Source organism: Myxocyprinus asiaticus, chromosome 4 (genome assembly GCF_019703515.2).
Source record: "Myxocyprinus asiaticus isolate MX2 ecotype Aquarium Trade chromosome 4, UBuf_Myxa_2, whole genome shotgun sequence".
Lineage (NCBI taxonomy): Eukaryota > Metazoa > Chordata > Actinopteri > Cypriniformes > Catostomidae > Myxocyprinus > Myxocyprinus asiaticus.
The window spans coordinates 10716528-10729440 of NC_059347.1; the positions used below are offsets into that span (position 1 = coordinate 10716528).

The following is a 12913-nucleotide window of genomic DNA, read 5'->3' on the forward strand; positions in this document are numbered from 1 at the left end:
GCACCCCCACAACATGATGCTGCCACCCCTTTCTTCACGGTTGGGATGGTGTTCTTCGGTTTGCAAACCTCACCCTTTTTCCTCCAAACATAACAATGGTCATTATGGCCAAACAGTTAAACAAAAAATGTCATCAGACCAGAGGACATTTCTCCAAAAAGTTAGATCTTTGTCTCCATGTGCACTTGCAAACTGTTGTCTGGCTTTTTTATGGCAGTTTTGGAGCAGTGGCTTCTTCCTTGATGAGGAGCCTTTCAGGTTATGTCGATATAGGACTCGTTTTACTGTGGATATAGATACTTGTCTACCCGTTTCCTCCAGTATCTTCACAAGGTCCTTTGCTGTTGTTCTGGAATTGATTTGCACTTTTCGCACCAAACTATGTCCATCTCTAGGAGACAGAATGCGTCTTCTTCCTGAGCGGTATGATGGCTGTGTGGTCCCATGGTGTTTATACTAGTGTACTTTTGTTTTTACAGATAAACGTGGTACCTTCAGGCATTTGGAAATTGCTCCCAAGAATAAACCAGACTTGTGGAGGTCCACAAATTTTTTTCTGAGGTCTTGGCTGATTTTCCCATGATATCAAGCAAAGAGGCACTGAGTTTGAAGGTAGGCCTTAAAATACATCCACAGGTACACCCTCAATTCAGTACACCTCCTATCAGAAGCTAATTGGCTAACTGTTTAAAGGTTTGACATAATTTTCTGGAATTTTCCAAGCTGCTTAAAGGCACAGTTAACTTAGTGACAGTAAACTTCTGACCCACTGGAACTGTGATATAGTCAATTAAAAGTTAAATAATCTGTCTTTTAAAAAATTGCTGGAAAAATTACTCATGTCATGCACAAAGTAAATGTCCTAAACGACTTGCCAAAACTTTAGTTTGCTAATATTAAATCTGTGGAATGGTTAAAAAATTTGTTTTAATGACTTCAACCTAAGTTTATGTAAACTTCTGACTTCAACTCTATGTGGTTTGGATCAGGTTTGTAAAAATCTGATTTTATGCGTTTCTGTCCTGTTCAGACTACAAAAACCTAAATGGATTAGAGCCAGAGACCAAAAAATTAGATTTTTCTGCCTGTGTGAATATAGCCTAAGTGGGCTGTTCTGGGCCAGAATAAACTGCTAAGTGGACCAACATTTTCTAGGACTCTTACTAAAATGTACCGCACCATTCAATCGGAATGCACAGCAATTATTTTAAATAAAGTTGCAATTATGAGGTTAAAATTACCTATATAAATAAATAGACAACGTTTTTACACAAAATGTTAATACTTATGGATAGGGGTTAGTTTAAATCCCCAAGTAAAAGTACTTGCACCACAGATAATTATTAATAATAAAATATGGCATTTTCTAATTACGGCCTAGTATGTCATTTTGGTGTCACACTTCGCAGACTGCAAACAAAGAGTGTAAATGCAGATACTTGACCTTGTAGGTGGCATTGACATAGGTACGGACTGTCGGGCCGCTGGACTCCAGAACATCAGGGGTGCAGAGGGGCGTGGAGGACATGACCCCCCCTCCCTGAAGCCAGGCGTTCTCTTTCAGAGCAGAGAGCTTCAGCCGCCGCTCAGGGTCTACGGTTAACAAACCTGTGAAAAGAGAGAAAACTTGAGATTGGAGGCTAATTTGGGGCTTCAGTCACTGAAACAGCATCTCCAGGGACCATCACGTGGCTGTTTCCCTCCACCAGGCCACCGCACCTCATCCATCTCAATCCAGATGATCAGATGACAGCTATAATAACAAGCACTTGTGCTGATATTGAACTGAAATGTGCTCGAGTGCCCGCAGGTCCCTGATGGCTGGGTCATGAATCGCTTATCCTGAGCTTTTGAGTGGTACAAAAAAAGTATTAAAAGTATGTCTGAGCTATTTCAGGTTGTAATCAGGGACTAAAAACTGTTCAAGGAATGAAAACGAAAAACGAAAATTAACAAAATGTTTTGCAGAACGTAATCGAAAACCAGAACAAAGTCATTTTAAATTGTTCCGGAGTGAAGACGTTAGTTTTAAATGCAGGTAACCAGTTTAACTGGTTGATTTATTTTTTTTCATGAAACTAAAAGCCAAAGGGTTTATCACAGTAAATGTTTGGAACTTAATGCATGTTGTGGATGAAGCATTGAATGAAGTCCTTTTTAACAACTATGTATAATTAGTACATATACATGCACAGCTAAGCCAGATACAATAAAAACATTATTAGAGGTAAAAAGTACATTTCTCAGTTGTTTCCAAGTCTTCACTGAATTATTGTTAGATATGATGCATTAATATTAGATATGATGCATTGATGCTGCCAGATTTTGACAGAAGCAGATCTGTATTTAAAATTATACTTAGCTGTTTATTAACTGTATGCTGTTATGATTTCTATGCTGATAAATCCACACACTGGAAAAAATGTAATTGCTTATTTCACTTATTTTTGTGAGGCAATTGGCATATTTTGGTCATTTCTTTTCCAGACCAGGTTGCTTGTTTCTCTTGCAAGATCTGGCAACACTGTAATTGGTATTTCACCCACCTCTTAGCGCAGATTACTCTCATTTTAAAAAGAATGTTATTAACCGTTCTTTTATTTTGTTCTAACCGGCAACCTTTTTGAAAGGAGGCAGCGGAATGAAAAAAATAATGTTTTTGCTCAGAACGAACCGAAATGAAAACATATCGGTTTAAGTTACTGGCTGTAATCAATACTGGAGAGTAGACTTGCCACGATATCATAATTTTCACATCGGTGCAGTGTTCACGTTCAAACCGACTAACACTGGTATTACCGCTGGTTGGACACTAAGTAGTACTATGGGGTAATTTTCATTAAGCAATAGCTTACACAATAACACAAGGCAGCTTGATTTCAAACTCTGAACTTTATTTTTTTATTATTTTAACTAAAAATTCAAATGTAACTGAAAAAAATGAAGTGCAATTAAAATGTGTGTTGTTCAACTTTTTGAAAGATGGCTTTTCAACAGTTGTGAAGGGCAACATCTCTTTGGCAACGAACCTCCTTTATTCGTGCATTCTCTCCATCAAGGGCTACTGGTCAGGTATTTCATTGTCCGGGCTAATACATCACTTATTGTGGGTTGTTGCGGGTTTAATGTTGGTGTTTTATTACCTTTCATCGCAGGACCTAGTTAAGCTTCTTTGGAAGGGTAATGACTTTGAATGTGTGTGAATAAATTTGTTTGTTCCCTCCTAGGGCTGGGCGATACGCAAGAAATATGTTTACGATATTTAAAAAAAAAAATATATACAGTGCATCCGGAAAGTATTCACAGCGCTTCACTTTTTCCACATTTTGTTATGTTACAGCCTTATTCCAAAATGGATTAAATTCATTATTTTCCTCAAAATTCTACAAACAATACCCCATAATGACAACGTGAAAGAAGTTTGTTTGAAATCTTTGCAAATTTATAAAAAAAAAAAAAAAAAAAAAAAAAAAAAGAAATCACACGTACATAAGTATTCACAGCCACATTGCCATGACACTCAAAATTGAGCTCAGGTGCATCCTGTTTCCACTGATCATCCTTGAGATGTTTCTACAACTTGATTGGAGTCCACCTGTGGTAAATTCAGTTGATTGGACATGATTTGGAAAGGCACACACCTGTCTATATAAGGTCCCACAGTTAACAGTACATGTCAGAGCACAAACCAAGCCATGAAGTCCAAGGAATTGTCTGTAGACCTCCGAGACAGGATTGTATCGAGGCACAGATCTGGGGAAGGGTACAGAAAAATTTCTGCAGCATTGAAGGTCCCAATGAGCACAGTGTCCTCCATCATCCGTAAATGGAAGAAGTTTGGAACCACCAGGACTCTTCCTAGAGCTGGCCGCCCGGCCAAACTGAGCAATCGGGGGAGAAGGGCCTTAGTCAGGGAGGTGACCAAGAACCCGATGGTCACTCTGACAGAGCTCCAGCATTTCTCTGTGGAGAGAGGAGAACCTTCCAGAAGAACAACCATCTCTGCAGCACTCCACCAATCAGGCCTGTATGGTAGAGTGGCCAGACGGAAACCACTCCTCAGTAAAAGGCACATGACAGCCTGCCTGGAGTTTGCCAAAAGGCACCTGAAGGACTCTCAGTCCATGAGAAACAAAATTCTCTGGTCTGATGAAACAAAGATTGAACTCTTTGGCCTGAATGGCAAGTGTCATGTCTGGAGGAAACCAGGCACCGCTCATCACCTGGCCAATACCATCCCTACAGTGAAGCATGGTGGTGGCAGCATCATGCTGTGGGGATGTTTTTCAGTGGCAGGAACTGGGAGACTAGTTAGGATCGAGGGAAAGATGAATGCGGCAATGTACAGAGACTTCCTTGATGAAAACCTGCTCCAGAGCCCTCTGGACCTCAGACTGGGGCGAAGGTTCATCTTCCAACAGGACAACGACCCTAAGCACACAGCCAAGATAACAAAGGAGTGTCTACGGGACAACTCTGTGAATGTCCTTGAGTGGCCCAGCCAGAGCCCAGACTTGAACCCGTTTGAACATCTCTGGAGAGATCTGAAAATGGCTGTGCACCGATGCTCCCCATCCAACCTGATGGAGCTTGAGAGGTCCTGCAAAGAAGAATGGGAGAAACTGCCCAAAAATAGGTGTGCCAAGCTTGTAGCATCATACTCAAAAAGACTTGAGGCTGTAATTGGTGCCAAAGGTGCTTCAACAAAGTATTGAGCAAAGGCTGTGAATACTTATGTACAGGTGATTTTTTTTTTTTTTCGTTTTTTTATTTTTAATACATTTGCAAAGATTTCAAACAAACTTCTTTCACATTGCCATTATGGGGTATTGTTTGTAGAATTTTGAGGAAAATAATGAATTTAATCCATTTTGGAATAAGGCTGTAACATAACAAAATGTGGAAAAAGTGAAGTGCTGTGGATACTTTCCGGATGCACTATATATATATATATCTCACAATATCCAATTACATCGTCAACCCCCCCGCTGAGGGATCGGTGAATATTCTTGCTTTAGTGATTTTGCATTGTAAATTAAATTCATTAATTTAAAATACAAAAAACTTAAACCAAAGACATTTCTAAATTCAAATTGCACTTCAAACTAACTGAAAAAGCAATTAAAATAACGAAGTGGTCAAAAAAAAAATATATATCATATATAACCACCTTTCCATTTACTGTCACGCAAGTATCAATCTGTGACAACAGGTGGCAAATTACTAATACAAATTAAAATCTAAAAACAATTATAAATGTAAACATAATTATAATGATGATAAATCATGGTTTGAGGTGAAAGTGTTTTTGTATTATTTTATGATTTAATCACAGAAGTATAGGCTATATATAAAGTGACCCTGCAAAGATGCGCTCAAAACGAACTGCTCTGTGGAAATAAAGCGAACTGAACTCAGAGCACCTCCTGAGCTGAGATGGTCTGAGGTCATTTACAGCATTCTCATAGATGATACTCTTCTTGCAAATGTTTTTCGGAACACTGAAACAAAGAAAGTGTGAGAACCCTTTACATACGTGTGTTCCACGAGACTGCACACCTCCCAACAAACAGTGCGTCAGACACACAAATAGACGGCTTTTCTGTCATTTGTTCTTAAAAATATAATAAAGTGTGTTTCTTCAAGTGTGCGTCTGTGTGTCTAACAGCATTTCTTGTGTCATTTTGAATCTGAGACATCTTGCAGTTACCCACCATGCACATTATATTCACTACCTGCAATTAAACGTCATCTGTCAGTGCGTGTACTTTGCTGCCTGTCTAATTTGATATGCTGGTAAAGAACATCTGGCTTTCAATGCATTATTTAGGTTCATTTATCATGGGTTGAAAACTCTTCATTAGGCAACTTTTCTTTATTTAAGGCTGTTCTATTCGTTAGGCTATTGTATTGATATTGGAAGTTCCATTCATAATGTTTCCCCCTTTTACCCAGTATAAAATTTCATACCGGTGTTGTCCCTTGTACCGAGTGAAACTGCTAACACCATACACCGTGGCAATCCTACTGGAGAGACTGAAAGCATGTAGATTTTCCAGATTTTGGTACTCTAAACCCATCTGGATTTTAATTCTGTTATTATTGGCTGATCATCTACCATTACACAGAACACTAGTTAATCTTGTAGCAAGTGCATTTTTGAAGTAACACATCTATTGGACCCTGATCCTACAATAAACCTAATTTAAATTACACACTTTTATGCTGAAATCCCCCAAATGATTTTCTGAATATATTTATTTATTTCCCGGTTAAATAAAATTATTTGGATAATATGTGGTCATAGAAACCACCATTAGACTAGGGCTGTACTCCTACAACCAGGGCTGTTCTGAGCATATGGGGTCCTAAGCAAAATCCTACTTGGAACACCTCCCCCTATCCAGGTCCAGCCCCATCCAAGACTGACACCACAATCTTATTTATATTCCTATTTAAAAGCAATTTTTGTACCTGAATCCCCAGCTTCTTTGAGCATGTGTGTGCCTTAACAGCTGCCTGAGTCTTACTTGCAGCTTTTAGTATACTTTAAAAAAAAAAATGTGTAAAAAAAAAAAAAATACCTTGCTTTGCGGGGCCCCCTGGTGGCTCGGGGGCCCCAAGCAGCCGCTTATACTGCTTATAGCTAGAAACAGCCCTGACTACAATCATACAGTACATAGATATATAATAAAACAGTTAGTTCCAGAGCTCTAATTTGATTGGAAAAGAAACGTTCCAAGACTGATGATATTTTGTATAACAGCACTGTAGTATTTCACTGTTTGGCTGGCAGTCAGTCTGTGCATTGCTTGGCCTCGAATTCTTTTGGAAATATTTTCATTGGCAGAGAAAAATATACGAACTAACCAAATTTTGTCTAAAACACAAGTTACTCTATTAACTTTTTGTTTATAGAATCGTTGTATAAAAGTAATATTACACTTGCAATCGTGCTATTGCACTAGCTGTGATTTATTGATTATTTTACCCGCTGATTTATTTATTTTTTCAGTTTTAATACCTCTCACTAGATCTTTGGCCTCTTCGGACACACCCTTCCAGCCTTCTCCGTCCAATGAGAAATCTCCCTCTTTGATCTTGTGCATGATGTCTGCAGCGTGTGATGATGTCATTCCTTTTTTCTCACTCTGGAATGGAACTTGTCCAGACAGCATCGTGTACTGACACAGAAAATAACAGACACAAAATTTGCATATTAGATGTGGCATTTTTAATAAGTTCATATGTAAATGTCCTAGGTTTTGAGTTCACAGTTTTACATAATACAATAAAGTAGATTTATTTAATGTTTGATTATTTCTGTACTTTTACTTGTATGCTTATGCTGTTAGATACCTGAAAAACATCAAGAGCGGTTTACTGCATTTGTGTCTGTATTGTTCAATTGCTTGTTTTTGATCGATTTGCTTGTAATTTTTTTCTTTGTTTTTTATTTTATTTCTGACTGTTCACTTATCTTGAATAATTATTTGAAAAACCTGAAGAAATGTTTACTTTACTGAAAAATACTTTCAGTAAATACTGATGCCATTGTTTTGATTTAATTGGATCATTTTTTTACGAGTGAGTTCATTAGCATATACATTTTTGCTGTGGTATCAAGAATCATGAAATTTTAAGATCAAAATGCTAATCAAAATGAAACATTTTTGCTAGTTGTAATTCAATTGTTGATATCAGGAATGGACATTTGCACTAGTAACAATGTAATTATTGATATCAAAAATAATAATTTTTAATAGTAAGAGATGCATTGCTGGTAACAAAATCTGAATTTATTTATTAATTATAGATATCTGTAATTGCATTTAGAATAAGAATGAATGACAGATAATTGTGAAATTATAGTTATGAAAATGCAGTTGCAGATATCAAGAATTATGTTTTTTATAAGATAATAATAAAAAATTTGATATCAAGAATGTGTATTTCAGCGAGTAGTGGCGTATTTTTTTATGTCAAGAATTAACGTTTTTAAGAGTTAATTAGGGGATAGTTCACCCAAAAATGAAAATTCTCTCATCATTTACTCACCCTTATGCCATCCCAGATGTGTATGACTTACTTTCTTCTGCTGAACAAAAATTGAACAAAAATTAAGATTTTTAAAAGAATTTCTCAGCTCTTTTGGTCCATACAATGCAAGTGAATGGGTGCCAAAATTTTGATGCTCTAAAAATCGCACAATTATAATAATAATACATACATTTTTAGGCTGTTCATTTAACGTGTTAATTCAGTGCAATTAATTAAAAAAAAAAAAGCATTGAAGGGATAGTTCACCAATGCAAGTAAATAGTGACCAGAACTTTGAAACCCCATAAAGCACATAAAGGACACATAAAAGTAATCCATACGACTCCAGTGGTTAAATCAATGTCTCCAGAAGCGATATATTGAGTTTGGGTGAGAAACAGATCAATATTTAAGTCCTTTTTTACTATAATTACTCGTCCCTAATCAGTCAGTTTCCACTTTAACTTTCACATTCTTCTTTTTGTGGTTTTGGTGATTCACATTCTTCATGCATATCGCCCCCTGCTGGGCAGGAAGAAGAATTTCTAGCAAAACTGGATTTAAATATTGATCTGTTTCGCACCCACATCTATCATATCACTTCTGAAGACATGGATTAAAACACTGGAGTTGTATGTATTACTTTTATGCTGTCTTTATGTGATTTTCAAAATTTTGGCACCCATTCACTTGTATTGTATGGACCAACAGAGCTGAAATATTCTTCTAAAAATCTTAATTTGTGTTCTGCAGAAGAAAGAAAGTCATACATATCTGGGATGGCATGAGGGTGAGTAAACAATGAGAGAATTTTCATTTTTGGGTCAGCTATCCCTTTAATTGTAGATATGTATAATTCACATCCTGCATGCAATTCAATGACGAAAGGGCTTGCGATCATAGCAGTCCTGTCTGAAGTAGTCAGACATATGCTGCATTATCAATATTCATAACATACATATTCTTTTCAGAATATATTTATTTTGCAGAACATAACCGAAAACGGGAGCGAAATCCATTTCAATTGTTCCGGAGTGAAAACATTATTTTAAAATGCTGGTAACTGGTTAATAACCAGTACATTTTTCAGATAGTTTTTTTCATTAAACCAAACACCAAAGAGTTTAACACAGTAAATTTTCAGAATTACACCACTTCCTGTTGCCCGAACAAAATAAGGCTTCTCTCTTTTTAGTAGAATACAAGCATGCGCTGTGATTCTGAAGGAAATTTTCCAGGGTCATTCTGAAGCTATTAATTGATTTTAGGTGGCCAAATGAAAAGTTGAAGTATTTTTGGTGATCTATTTAACATTAAGAATACATTTACTGAAAAGACGTTACTTTATGTAGGCTACTGTATACAGTACTAAGCTTGTTATGATTTCTGTCCAGAAAATTCCCCCACATGGTAAAAAATGTAATCGCTTATTTTTGCTTATTTTGGGTGAGGCAAGTCGCTTATTTTTCCAAAAATGGTGCCTTCTTTCTCTTGTGAGATCTGGAAACACTGCAACTGGTATATCACCCACACTTAGCACAGTGTACTGTCATTTAAAAAAAAGTCATTAACCGTTCTTTTATTTCATTCTAACCATTTACCATTTGGAAAGGAGGCTGTGGAACGCTGTAACTGGAACAAAACAAAAAAAATAGTCTCTGCTCAGAACTAAACAAAATGAAAAACATTTTGTTTTTAGTCCCTGATTCTTTTACACACACTTGCATGTAGCCACACACGCACACACTTACCAAGATGACCCCCAGGCTCCAGAGGTCACATGCCTGGTCATATCCAGAGCTGTGGAAGAGCTCGGGCGCAGCGTACTGCAGGGTGAAGCAGGGAGTCTGCAGAGGAGCACTGCCACTCCCCGCTGGAAACAATCGTGCAAAACCAAAATCAATCACCTTCAACACAGAGTCATCCGATTCATCAGCGAACAGCACATTCTGCCAGACAGAATAAAATAAAGAGAGAGAGAAAAAAACACATTTGTAGCATACTGCTAAGCACACTGAATATTACAATAATGACTGAGGCTGTTTTCAGTCTTGACTCAATATCTTGATCCAAACCCAAGAATGATACATATACAGTAAATCAGGGCTGGGAAATATATTTAATATTTCCAATATACTGTACATGTATTTATCTACAACGATTTTGGTGATATAAAAGTAAGCAACATTGTAATCCCGATGATTTTAATGCACTTTCTATTTGGTCATTAATTTTTTTACTTACTTGACATACAATGTTATTAGACTAGTTGGAGAGTGAATATAAGAGTATTTTATATATATAGTCCTGTGCAGAATTTTTAGGCACTTGTGAAAAATGTTGCATATTGAGGATTTGTCTTCAAAAACAATGCCATAAATAGCTTTCATTTATCCTATAACATCATACAAAGTCCAGAAAACATAATAAAAGCTAAATATTTATCAATATTTGGCATGACAACCTTTGCCTTTAAAACAGCACTAATTCTCCTAGTTACACCTGGACACAGTTTTTCTTGGTTGTTGGCAGATAGGATGTTCCAACCTTCTTGGAGAACTCGCCACAGTTCTTCAATCTACTGTATTTAGGCTGTCTCAGCTGCTTCTGTCTCTTCATGTAATCCCAGACTGACTCAATGATGTTGAAATCCGGGCTCTGTGGGGGCCATGTCATATTTGTAGGGCTCCTTTTCTTCTATTCAATTCTATTTGCAAAGGGAATGTTTGGGAGTCTAAAATGTATATTTCCTACTGACACACTAAAGCTGAAGATATAAATAACCAGCTTAAGACAAAGGTTTTTGTGAAAAATCTAATGTGCCTAAGACTTTTGCACAGTACTGTGTGTGTGTGTGTGTGTATATATATATATATATATATATATATATATATATATATATATATATACATACATACATACATACATACACACACACACATACATACATACATACATGCATACATATGTACACACAGTACATTACTATTATATTATAATATATTTTATATTACATTTTAATTATGGCTGTCGATTTAATGCGTTAATTCAGTGCGACTAATTTTATTAAAAATACTGCATTAAACTTAACGCAATTATTCATGTCCCCAGACTGTAATAAGGAAGATTCTTGAGAAATTCAAGCTTGAAGTACCACCTGTTTTCTCCAGGGGGCAGTAAGCGAAACTTCAGCTGTATAGGCAACGTGCACAACACGAGGATACAATGATGGAGCGCAAATCCGAACTGAAGAATCTCAAGCCGTGTTCTTCTAAATATTAAACTACGTTTAACTTGACACAGCGACTTAAAAATGGTATGTTTATGACACAACGCAACCAAAGTAAGACGCTCCAAAAGCATCCGTCTGACGCAGGTGTACATTGATGGGTCCTTGGACAAGCCCTTATAATAAATCTATGACTGACTGACAAATTCAATTGCAAAATGGATTGCTGTGAACTGTATGCCAATGATTGTCTTATGTTCAATAATATGCAAATAAACAATATATTGGATTCTAAAGTAGCTTTTTGTATTGTATTATCAATGATTTACTCGTCTGTCACAATAATGTAATGCATTTTAATTATCTGAATATGTTTTTTGGGTAGCCTTCCACAAGCTTCTCACAATTAGTTGCTGGAATTTTGGCCCATTCCTCCAGAAAGAACAGGTGTAACTGAGTCAGATTTGTCCCTCCTTGCTCGCAAACACTTTTTTAGTTCTGCCCACAAATTTTCTATCAGATTGAGGTCAGGGCTTTGTGATGTCCACTCAAATACCTTGACTTTGTATTCCTTAAGCCATTTTGCCACAACTTTGGAGGTATGCTTGGGGTCATTGTCCATTTCGAAGACCCATTTGCGACCGAGCTTTAACTTTCTGGCTGATGTCTTGAGATGTTGCTTCAACATATCCACATAATTTTCCTTCCTCATAATGCCATCTATATTGTGAAGTGCACCAGTCCCTCCTGCAGCAAAGCACCCTCACAACATGATGCTGCCACCCCCATGCTTCACGGTTGGGATGGTGTTCTTCAGCTTGCAAGCCTCACCCTTTTTCCTCCAAACATAACAATGGTCATTATGGCCAAACAGTTACATTTTTTTTCATCAGACCAGAGGACATTTCCCCAAAAAGTAAGATCTTTGTCCCCATGTTGCCATATTGCCTGTTATTTGAGGGGCTTTCTCAGAAAACTGTAGTCTGGCTTTTTTATGGCGGTTTGGAGCAATGACTTCCTCCTTGCTGACCAGCCTTTCAGTTTATGTCGATATAGGACTCATTTTACTGTGGATATAGATACTCGTCTACCTGTTTCCTCCAGCACCTTCACAAGGTCCTTTGCTGTTGTTCTGGGATTGATTCGCACTTTTCGCACCAAACTACGTTCATCTCTAGGAGACAGAATGCATCTCCTTCGTGAGTGGTGTGATGGCTGCATGGTCTCATGTTGTTTATACTTGCGTACTATTGTTTGTACAAATGAACGTGGTACCTTCAGGTGTTTGGAAATTGCTCCCAAGGATGAACCAGACTTGTGGAGGTCCATAATTTTGTTTCTGAGCTCTTGGCTGATTTCTTTTGATTTTCCCATGATGTCAAGCAAAGAGGCACTGAGTTTGAATGTAGGCCTTAAAATGCATCCACAGATACACCTCCAATTGACTCCAATTAGCCTATCAGAAGCTAATTGGCTAATTGTCTAAAGGCTTGACATCATTTTCTGTTATTTTCCAAAATGCTTAAAGGCACAGTTAATTTAGTGTATGTAAACTTCTGACCCACTGAAATTGTGATATAGTCAATTAAAAGTGAAACAATCTGTCTATAAACAACTGTTGCAAAAATTACTTGTGTCATACAC

General features: G+C 37.1%; 1 protein-coding gene across 3 annotated transcripts in view; it reads right to left on the bottom strand.

Annotated features, from left to right (window-relative positions):
- LOC127433822 (ribosomal protein S6 kinase alpha-4-like) overlaps positions 1–12913 on the bottom strand; it is a 69659-nt gene that overhangs the window by 30395 nt on the left and 26351 nt on the right. For all 3 annotated transcript variants that reach the window (XR_007895946.1, XM_051686081.1, XM_051686072.1), the window contains exons 15-17: positions 9792–9989; positions 7025–7184; positions 1445–1608 (exon numbers count right to left, since the gene is read on the bottom strand). Coding sequence is in view for 2 of the 3 variants with exons in the window: in XM_051686081.1 (XP_051542041.1) it covers positions 1445–1608; positions 7025–7184; positions 9792–9989 (522 nt within the window). In the remaining variant the exon portion in view is untranslated. The remainder of the gene's footprint in view (positions 1–1444; positions 1609–7024; positions 7185–9791; positions 9990–12913) is intronic.